At 31.8% G+C, this 11,954-nt stretch overlaps 1 protein-coding gene across 1 annotated transcript in view; it reads left to right on the top strand.

Annotated features, from left to right (window-relative positions):
• LOC106790684 (lateral signaling target protein 2 homolog) overlaps positions 1-11,692 on the top strand; it is a 17,667-nt gene extending 5,975 nt beyond the window's left edge. Inside the window, exons 2-6 of the mRNA XM_014755761.1 lie at positions 6,971-7,393; positions 7,528-7,884; positions 8,100-10,660; positions 10,801-11,093; positions 11,201-11,692. Of these exons, the coding sequence (XP_014611247.1) occupies positions 6,971-7,393; positions 7,528-7,884; positions 8,100-10,660; positions 10,801-11,093; positions 11,201-11,481 (3,915 nt within the window). The 3' untranslated portion in view covers positions 11,482-11,692. The remainder of the gene's footprint in view (positions 1-6,970; positions 7,394-7,527; positions 7,885-8,099; positions 10,661-10,800; positions 11,094-11,200) is intronic.
• The last annotated feature ends 262 nt before the right edge of the window (positions 11,693-11,954 follow it).

The raw sequence follows: 11,954 nt of genomic DNA, 5'->3' as shown, positions 1-11,954 counted from the left end.
CTTATTTTTATATGCTGAATTTATTTATTTATTTATTTTTTTTTTTTCTAAGTAAAATCATTCAATATTAATATTATTCTATCGTTCTTCTCTGTGACATTTTATTTTTTAATTACTTTAATCGACGACTAATGTTTGATTTTATGCTAATAGAAAAAATCATTTTAAATAATAAGTAGTTAAAAAAAAAAGGGAGAAGAAAGATAGTGTTAAAAAGAATACGAATGATTTAATCATAGCTCCTCCCGTCACGTTTATTCTAATCGAAAACTTTGATCGTGTACATTGAACTTAGAAATCTTTTATTATTATTATTCTTATTATTTTCTATATTTATTATTATTCTTTTTAATAACATAAATTATATCCAGTCAATTCTAAATGCAATCATTAAGATATGCGATTCATTAATTAACGTATAGAAAATAGAAAAAATAACGAAAAGGATTCATTTCTTCTTTTCCCCCCCCCCCACCCCTCCCTTCCGTCTATTTCATATTTATGCATATTTTTTATAATGAACAATATATTTTAAACTTTACGACACACACGAGAGAGATATATTTAACAAAAGAGATGAAATAAATAAGAAAATCCTACTTCTTTCATATTGAAGAAAAATATTTGCATTCATCATGTTTATAACAACGATTATACTTTCATATTCGGTTTGCCCTTATTTTTTTTCCCCCAATTTCCATGACAATTTTCTTCCAGTCGTCTTTAAGAGAATAATTTGCATGATGTTCTCGAAACATATATACACACACACACACACACACACACATTAAAGAATCCTATGTTTTGTACGAGTTCTCTCTCTCTCGTAAAATTGCGTTCGCTTTCGCGTGTAGTTATGCGAAAAAATTACGAAGAACACGCTCACAATTTCATTGTCATCATCATTATCATCATCGTGCATCATTATCATAGTCGTCGTCGTCATCATCATCGTCATATTCATCGTGATAGTACTACCAGTCTCTTTTCGTTGTTTTAAAATTCTGATTCACGTAAAACGCAACAGGAAAAAAGAATTGCTTGTAATATATTTGTAGTTTTTGTGTTAAAATGTCTTTCATATTACGTCACGCAATCGTATTATCCGTTACACGTTTCACAGTTCTATTACTTCCTAGTACGCTTTCGAACCTTTATTGTTAGAAAATACCAAACTCATTTTGATTGTGCCAATTTTCGAGAAAACTCGAAATTGAAAAAAAACTTACGGAACAAAGTTAAAGAAAATCAGGAAAAGATTTCTCTTCCATTTTCTTTTTTTCTTTTACATCATAAAACGTGAAATTTCTTTCTTCGTGTCATTTAATTTTGCGACGTATAAGATCTCGATAACTGTTTATACGAAAAACGTGTTAGAAATATTTGATCATTTTGTGGAAAAATATCTTCGAAGAGACTCGTGTGTGGAAAAAAGTTCATGAAAAATCTGATCAAAATCAAGCGTTGTGACTTTTGTTTTCTTTTGATTTTTATGACGCACAATCCTTTCGATATTGTTTATTTGAAGATGATATTACGATTATAACATATATATATATATATATATTTACCCAGTTTAGGAAAATTTTCTTGAACTTATTTATAGTTTAGTGTATTCTAACATATTTGTATCAAGAATATAGCTATGTGTGTACATATATATATATAAATATATATACGTGTGTGTGGGAGAGAACATATACGATGTTGAGGAGAATGGTGTGCCAGTGATTCTGGTATTTCTCCTGACCTAGATACTGAACGATTCGAGGAAGGGTACATAATCTCGCATAATGGAGTAAGATTATTACCATTGTCATCGTTCTTATTACCAGCTTCGATTTATATGTATATTGTTGTAAATTGCAATGATCTGGCTAATCTCCTTCCGTTTTATAATTAAACCAAGTTAGGATAAATGATAGTAATCATCGATTATTTAAAATTCAATTGATATTTTAGCTTATATGATTTTCCATTTCACAGACAAAAAATTCAATGTTAACCTATGCTTATATATTAGTTAGATATATGCGTATGTTTTTTTTAAATAGATTATTTAATAATAATTTATATAATTAATATTTATAGTATTATTTGATATATTATTTAGTTAGATTACAATTATATAATTGTTTGATAGTTCGAACAATTGTGGTATCCGTATTTCAGCATAATTAATTATTTGTAATTTCAACGATTAGTTGGTTTTGGAATAACGTGCTCCAATTAACGGTATTATTATCTCTATTATATATAATCATTACCTCTACAATTTCATACATACATACATACACACACACGTGCAGCATACAAAAAGAAAAGATTAGTTTAGGCAGAATGGGAAAATTCGTATGATTTTCTAAAAAAAAATTCATTTCCTACTAACCGTGATTAAAATTTTCGTAGAAAAATTTATTATTTCTTTTTCTTTTCTAATTAACCCTCGTACGATCATTTCTATTTTAATCAATCATTATCACAACGATGTGCAACAACACGCCGCGAATGATTAACAACAAGAAAGGAAGAGAGGAGGGGGAGGGATTTATTTAATGAGTACATTTAAAATGAATATATGTTTATCGCGTTTTCTCGGAATAATAATTGGATTTGTGATTTTAGAAACGTTAAATGTATTCTCCTGATGCAGTTTACAAATTCTATTCGATATGAAAATCGATCGATACTATCTTTGATAAATAATGCTTAACGTTGAATCAGATTGAAAACAACTAATCGCTTTTGGTTCTCTCATGTTTTAACCACACCCTGCAAAAAGAGAGAGAGAGAGAGAGAGAGAATGTTGTAAATATCAGCATCGTGGTTAATTCATATATATGCATACACGTGTATCATCTGTTGTTTCCGTTGAATAAATAAATGCACGTGAATTAACTAATTGTAATCCAACGTGATTTTATACAGTATTTAATACTAAAACCTTGATTTATATTGATACAAACATGTATACGTTATTGTTGCATATCAACGCGAGAAATATTCGAAGAATTTGACTATTTACGATTGTTTCAAATATTTTGTATCCTAAAAATACGAAGAAATTGTCTTTAATTTATTCTTTTTTCTTTTTTTTTATTATCGATAAAATAAAATTTCACATTTCGGATTAACTTATATCTAATATAATATATGTGTACGTGTCAATGATATCGCAAATATATGTATATTATGTAAAAATACATGTATTACACAAAAATACATAGAGACGTATATAATCGTACGATTATAAAAGAGATATGTTAAACGATGTTTTACTTTTGAACTCGAACTTCATTCCTTTCTTGATAAAAGATAACAGCGAGTTTACTGACAAGGCAAATCATTTGTTAGATTAAAAATGTTCATTGAGACTTACGATATATCTTATGTTAAATAAAATAATAATAATAATTATATTATTATTATAATCAAATATTTGTTATCTTTTAACTCAATTTAGTAGCAACTAACTAACATTTCGTTTACCTAATATAGAATCGTATTGTTTTCTTACGATTAATAAGAATATATGTAAAATTTGTATTAAATTCGTACACGCATACGTATTATATATGATAAAAATATGATGGAATGAAATATTTCGTGGAATACTACTATTCCAGCCATTTGGTTTAAAACGAATCACGCGTTATCGCACGACAACGTCTCGTTACATGAGTTTATCCGATACGCGATATAATACAATTATAATCCTTATCAGATAACTTTGCGAGTTGCACAGAAAAACATATGTACACATATGAACATATTTTAAGTATTTATGTATAATATAATAATATGCATATACATATATAAATGTACGTGCGCGTGTTCGTGTTTATTATTCGCGTGTTATTTATTTAATAATCATATTTAGGAAGATTTAAGGAACATAAATTAGAATAAACATTATCGATCATTTGAATTACGATCCACGTGTGTTTGTTTGTTTGATTGATCGATTGATTGATTGATATGTTTACGTATTTGTTCAATTACCATTTATTTAAAAAGAAACTTTTTTTTCTTTTTAATTCTTTTCTTTTTCTTCTTGGCTACTGTTTAAACGCACGTGCAAATAAAGCAGTGATAATATATTACAAGTGCGAATATATAATAGAATGACAAGTATAGTAAGTTCGTTTAAATGAACACATGGCTGGAAGGAGTAATATTGTCATTTTCACATACACACACACATACATACATACGTACAGACAAACGTATGATAAGAGAATTGATAAAACGAATCGATTCAAATCTTAGAGAAAAACATAGAAACGAATTGGTATCTTCTATTACATATTTTCAAGATAAAAATCAATCATATATATATATTTTTGTACTTATTATTTTTTTTGTTTTTTTATTTCGCAACTTTCTTCGTCTTATCTAACAATAAACAATTATTGTGTTTCACGATGAAATGATATTTATCGTGAATTTGAATAATACATTAATTAAAATTATACACGTGTAACTGTTCTCTAATTTTGCTTTTTTTTGTTTTCCCATTAGCAATTTATACGAAAGTCAATAAGTTTCACGTTGATATTATCAGATAAAACGTGCTTAACTAATCTGGTTTCTTTTTAATAAAAGCTTCCTTTCTATAAATAGAACAAAAAAAAATAAACAAACTATGATCGAAGATAGGTACTTATAAGTTGAACGCATAAATAATAAAGATTGATGATGATCGTTAAAAGAACATACTTGGGGGAAAAAATGTAGACACAAAACGTGTTAATTTATGATACCGTCTTAATAAATACTTGGAAGTAACGATCTCTCCTAAGAATCTACTATAATATCGATCTAAAAGATGACGTCAGTAGGGGTGGGCTTAATGCCAGAAAAAGATAGAAATAAAAATAATAAACTCGAGAGAGAAAAGAGAGAGAGAGAGATAGATAGCAAATAAATACATTGACAAATTTTTCTTTCACATTAATTCGATCGTGACAATCAAATAATAAACATTATTTAATAATACCAAGGAGGGACAGGCTCAAACGGTACTCGTGTTTAACATTAAACATTATTAGATCAATTAATCAATCAATGAGGCCACTGTTAGATTCTTATATAATCAAAATTGTATATTAAAACGTATAGACAAACTATTCTTCAATGCTATATCGTTAACTCATTTGTACTCGTAATAACATATAAATTTCACAGTGTCCCCCCTTAATCATACTCGTCACTTTTATTCGAAAAATATATTTAAAAAAAAATAGAAATATTGTTTCTGAGAACAAGGAGGATAGTTGTGCCCACAATTTAAACATTATAATATATATATATAATTTGATGAATAAATCATATTTTTCTTTTGCTTCAGATATTAACAAATATTTTATTAAACGAATTATTATATTATATAATTATACAGTTATACTATACACTTATATTTGTTTCATTGTGATTTTGTTACATCATAGAAAAATTAATTTTAAATCATATTTTTTGGGGGGAGGGTTTTTTTTCTGTTAAAAGTCAAACGAAATAAATAAAAAGAAAAATATGGATTAATCGTTTGATTTGATAGAACGTGTTAGTTGTACAAGCATCAATCAAGTTCTCCTTCCTATTCTGGCCTAGTGTAGTAACAAGACTAGAAACTGGCGACACGCTTTCTAAGCCTTGTTCTCAAGCATTGCTTTTGAAATCTTAAAAAGAGAGGGGAAGAAGTTAAGGAGACAACGTTAGGCTATCGAGAAATTAGGGAAGAAAACGGGAATTCTTAAACGTTTCTTGATTTTCTTTCACAATATTTAATATCTATAACTGTAAGAAATTTTCATGATTAAGTATTTTTATATTTATTACGAGAATGAACGGGGATGTTTGTTTTAAGCGTACGTATATATTTTTTTTTTGTTCGAGGCCGCGTTTTAAAACCTTGGCTTTTCAAAAACAACGTCGAACGTTTGCTAAAATTAAAGTCAGAAAGAGAAAAGAAAAATTGCAAAATGAATTATCGAAATAAATATTTTTTTTTTTTTTGTGGTTCTACAGATATAATGTCGTTTGATTTTTTCGAATAAAACAAAACAAAAAATATACAAATAAGATTAAAAATTTGTTTATTATTAAATGCAACGAATGACTTTCTTTTCGAAGGAATATGTTCCATCAATTTTGAACGAGTACGAACTCAATTTAAAAAGGAATTTTACGCGTGTCAATCCATCGAACGAGTTTATTTGCCGGAGCAATCGTTAAATGGAATGCAAGTAGCGTAATCGATTGCTGAGAGAAACCTTCTTTTTAGTGGACAAGCCTAGCGTTTTATTAACGCGTCTGCTTAACTTCTATTTCAATATTTGTACTAGCGAACATAACTTGTTATGATTTTTCTTTCTAACTTGTTTTATTCTTTCTCTCTCTCTCTCTCTCTCTCTTTCTTTCTTTTTATTTTTCTTTCTCGTTACATTATTGAAACATGAAACATTCGATGAAAGTTCCCTGCAATAGAGGCGTTGCATCTCGAACTTTCAATCATGGTTGAAATGAAAGAGAGCAAAGGGCAATTCAGTCTATAAATTTTATTGCTCGAGTCGTCTTTTCTGTCGATGCCCCATCGACGAGTCTAAGAAACTTTGAATAGAGAATAAACGCGAGGTGTAATAAACACGAGGATTGAAATTATTGCTTTGCTGCACATTCGTTATTATTAATTACAATATTTTGAAATAATCGTATGGATATTTTTTAAATTTACCCGCTACTTTGCGTACAACGCCATCTGGTTATAATGGCGGTAATATTTAAAAAATAATCTTTCGTACAAATTATTTTTGCAACAATGATTAATATTAAAAATCCTATTTTTAATATATATATATATATATAATAAAATAATTAATAAAATATTATAATTTTATTAATTGTTCAATTATAAATTTCTTCACAACGAAGAATATATATAAAATCCTTATTTTATTTTTGTTTTAATTAGAGAGACGATACAAGTTTATTGGCCCAGTTCTTTTACGCCGACGAATCCTTAAACGCAATTGCCTGTGAACTGGATTCCTTCGATGGACGTCAGGAACCAGACCGATGTACCACTTTGGTGAATCAGTTGCGTCATTGCCAGGACAAAGTCCTGACTATATGTAATCAGATCATGGATGATTTGATACCAGACAGTAGGGCCAATCGGGACTTTAGAGTTAAGTTTCCGGATGATGTGATGCAAGAAAATTTAGCTGGACAATTGTGGTTTGGGGCTGAGTGTTTAGCTGCTGGTTCCTCGATCATGAACAGAGAATCGGAAAGTTCAGCAATGAGACCATTAGCAACGGCACTCACAAAATCATTGGAGATAGTGAGAAATTTGCTTAGAGAACACGCCTTGAAGGGTCACATGAATTTAAAGGTATTCTTGAATATGAACGAACAAAATTCAATTAATTAACAATAACAGTAATGAAACTTTTAAAAGGAATAAATTTTGGATTATTTGTTATAATTAATTTTTATTTTTTCCTGTTTCTTTTTTTTTTCTTTCAGTATCTTTCTCAGACACAAAATCCTTTGGAGCCATCGTTAGAGAAGCTTATCGAATCTTTGAAAATTTTCGATCGGTTGTTCGCCGATTTTGAGCTTTGTTACGTTGGCGCAATGGTGCCGGTCAAGTCGACGAAGGAATACGAACAGCAAGAGCTCGTTTGCGTTTTATTTTCCGAGACTTTGCAAAGAGCCCTCGAACGTGGTCTGCTGAGTCAAGCAGACGTGGATAATTACGAACCTGCTTTGATGTTCACTATACCACGTTTGGCCATTGTATCCGGCTTGTTGGCCCCACCTGGTGGTCCCTTATGCCTGAATTCTCCTGATACTATCAGCGAAATGTTCAGGCCATTCAGGGTAGGATTTTTAATCTCATTTTCTATAGAAAGAATATACGAAAAGTTTATATTACATTTATTCATTCATTTATTTATTTATTTATTTATTTTTGTTATACTTTCAAAAATATACGGGAATAAAATTCGAAGAAAGAATCAAACAAAAATTAATATGAAAGTTTGTTATAAGTATTATTTAATGATTAACAATGATCGTGTTGTTTTTCCATGTAGACACTTCTCCTGAAGATAAAAGAATTACTTTGGACGCTAAACAACCGTGAACTTTATATGTTGGAAAAATTACTGTGCTCCAACGAGGAACCCTCCGGTCCAATAAACCAATCGAGTAAATCAACGTGTCAGGACTTACCCGATCTCGAGGAATTCGTTCACAATTTTTATACCGGTTATCCTAATTGTAAAGACTTCATAGTAGATTTCTATACCGTAACGAGAAACACTGGTAATAATATGGACGAGGTTGCCAACGACGTGGTTGAAACATTGGACAATGAAAATAAAGAAAGATTGATGGAGAGGAGATCGAAAAAAAAGGAACGGGAGAGGAGAAGAAATAACGAGGAAACAGTTGCTGGGCCTAAGGACTTAATAAATAACATATCCGTGGAAGGATGTGATAACGTAGTAATTCGAAACGATAATAATGTGACGATTAAGGTAGGAGAGGATAATAGTGAGAGGGAAAGTGTTCGGGAGGATATTGTGCGTTGTGACATAGTACAAAGTAATAGTTCGAGAGAGAATAAGCAACAAGCGTGTAATCGTCGCGATTCTTCTAGTTCCGTAAAACAGATATCGCGTGATAACGGTTGTAACAATAATAATAATAATAATAATAATAATAATAATAATAATAGTAATATTAATAAAGAAGAAATACGTAATGTTGTCAAAGAGGAAAGTGTAATAGTAGTTGTAGCAGCACCAACACCACCAACAGCAGCAGTAGCAGCAACAACAACGGAAAGAGAGGAGAGTATTTTTAATACCGTTGAAAGTACTACAAGGGAGATCAATAGGCAGGAGGAAAACTTCCTCACTCCTGACATTTCTCAAATGCTCGCTGACTCGGAAAACGTTGAGATTCTTCAAAGTCAGTATCTACTCAATCAGGTTTCTCACGAGAATAACGTAACAGGTGAAACGGTACACATTCAAAATTCTTTACCGGACTTAGATTCGAAGAAACTCATCTCCGAGGCTAACAAAACCCTCTCGAATCTTTTGTTGGACGGTGATTGTCAGAATGAAATTTCCGAACAAACAGATTCAGGAATTTGCACTGTCATATCTTCGGAGAACACGAGCTTGTACGATAAAAGTCCGGAGGAGAAGAAGACGTTCGCTAATGAGATTCGAGACGACGAACAACGTGCTTTGGACGATGACACGCAGCAAGAAAATAACAGTTATTCATGTTCGAACGTTAATTCACCGAAAAGAAATAATACGAATATTTCGGAAAATTCTTGCGTGTGTGGTATAAGATCGTCAAAAATGATAACTTCATTGGATCATTCTATAGACGTGACACCATTGAGTTCGAGTAATAACGATTCGAGTAAAAACATTCCAAGGATTTCCTCTAATTTCGATGGCACCAACGAGGAGTTCGTAGGCCTGGCATACGGCAATGGGCATCTACCACTTTGTGACTCCAATCAGACAAGCTTTCAATTAAATTATTCTGAAAATTGGGAGAACCTCAATTTAAATATAGACGCGTCGACCTCGAGAAAAGAATTCTGGAGTGATTTAAAGTGCGAGAATCGTCCGTCTACGTCGCAGAATATTGAAAAAATGGGTAATAAGATAGAAAGATATGCACAGGAAAAGGTCGTAGCTAGGAAGGTCCGAGAGGACAATAAGCAACGACGACGTCATCATCAACGGAAGCACGAGAAAGGTCTTCACAAATGTCAGCAGGTTACCACCACCAGTAGTAGTAGTAGAAGTAACCATTGTGTTCAATCGACCCCGAGCACTGAAAGTTCAAGGTCTAACTCGATAGACAGATGTTTGAATCCACGATTGACGAATTTCGGTGCCAGCCTGCACCCGAGCCAAAATACCAGACAGATGCCAAATTTTGGTAGTCACAGTCCGCACGCGAGTCCGAGACTTCAACATTTCGAATCGCGCGATAACTCAAGACAACGAAATTACAATTTAACTAAGTCCACGAAAAATTGTTCGCCACAGAGTAGAAAATTGTTGGATCATAGGAGATCTAGATCCGAACAGATAGCTCGTATGAAGAGAAAGGATTTAGAAAAACGTGACAGATATGAAAGACTGAGTTATCATCGATCGGAACAAACGAAAAGGAAACTTGGAAATAGGAGTCCTAACGACCTGTTGAACGACGGTTTAGGGCCTAGAACTGACAAAAGTGGTCTGGTTATAGATACGATATCACCCCTTACCTCACCAAATACATGTTATAATAGGCTCGAAAATACAAGAGACAATAATTTACAAAGGCCTTCACGTAATACCACCACTACTAACACCACCACCACCGCTACTACTACCACTACTACCACCTTAAGATTGGTAAATCCTTCGGTGGTTACAGCTGCGCAATCTTTCAATTTGGAACCGTCACCAAAACCGGAGGCCTGTGGTTCAAGTTCTAGTTATTCAAGTTATTGCGATTCCAGTTCAGAAACTAGCGAGTTTCAAAGTGATTGTCAGGACGACGAGGAGATAGCTTTAGCGATGCAAGCTGCGGAAATTGCTAATAGAAATCAAATAAGAGCGAAATTTAGGTATAGTAATAATACTCTTTTCTTTTCTTTTTTTTTTTTTTTTTTTTTTTTTTTTTTTTTTTTTTTTTTTTTTTTTTTTTTTCAAGTATTTTAATGCGAGACATTTTAATGAAACATTTTGTTTTCAAAATGATTATCAGGTCTTCGGAAGATTTGGTTCATCGGTTGTTCGTTTGTATTGCCGGTGTGGCGGATCAACTTCAAACTAATTTTGCTTCGGATCTTCGTAATATATTGAAGTGCGTGTTTCTAATGAACAGTAGTCAAACGGTAGAAGACGAGGAACCAAAGCAACAAGAATGTTTGGTAGCAGCTAATAGTCAGCCAGGTGTCGTTACGAATCATACGTTAGGCACAAGTAGCAATCACGATCGGCAGAACTCGTTGCAGGAGTACGAAGACGAGGAGGATAACATTCCTGTTAATGAACAAAGTGATTATTATTTTTGATATTATTATTATTATTAGACAATTGAAAATCAATCGACAAAGTTATCCTATGATTTTATTTTACGATGATATTTGTATTTTGCCTTTTAGCTTCCCCAGTAATGGAACGTGGCGAAGAATGCGTTGAAAGAGCACCCGCGTGGGTGCCGGACAACGATGCACCTAGGTGTATGGCTTGTCAAGCTGGATTTACCGTCGTACGGCGTAGACATCATTGTAGAAACTGTGGTAAAGTGTTTTGTGGTCGTTGTAGCAGCAACAATGTTCCTTTACCACGTTACGGACATACCAAGCCTGTCAGAGTTTGCAATAGATGTTTCCTATACCAGGTGACGCCGTTTACCGTATCTCAAGTCACACCCACCAGTTGAATAGATATACAAACTTTTAATGAATTTTCAATTTAATTACAAATCGTATATAAAATTATATTATGTTTTACGCTTTTCCTTTTTTTTTTTTTTTTTCTTTCTTTCTTTTTCTTATGCATAAGAGGACAAGAGACGAACTTACAATTAAAAAGGACACACAGGAACACACACACTTACATACATATATATTGCAAAACACACAAAGTAGCAACAACAAAAAATTATTGCTTTATTTCTTCTTTTGTTTTATTTTTTATTTTGTATTATTTCAAGTCCTCTTTTTGGGAACACAGTGTATACCTTATATATGTGTATATATATAATTTTTTTTTTTTTTTTTTTTTTTTTTTTTTTTTTTTTTTTTTTTTTTTTTATTTTCGACGACACCTTTTACACGCGAAATGTCAAACGTGTTTAATGAGTCTGGTAATGTCACGTCACACTTCGGATCTTCGAAATGAATCGATTATCTT

The sequence above is a fragment of the Polistes canadensis genome, unplaced genomic scaffold (assembly GCF_001313835.1).
Source record: "Polistes canadensis isolate GaletaPanama2010 unplaced genomic scaffold, ASM131383v1 scaffold_254, whole genome shotgun sequence".
NCBI classification, from domain to species: domain Eukaryota; kingdom Metazoa; phylum Arthropoda; class Insecta; order Hymenoptera; family Vespidae; genus Polistes; species Polistes canadensis.
This window is presented reverse-complemented; position numbering and strand designations above follow the sequence as displayed.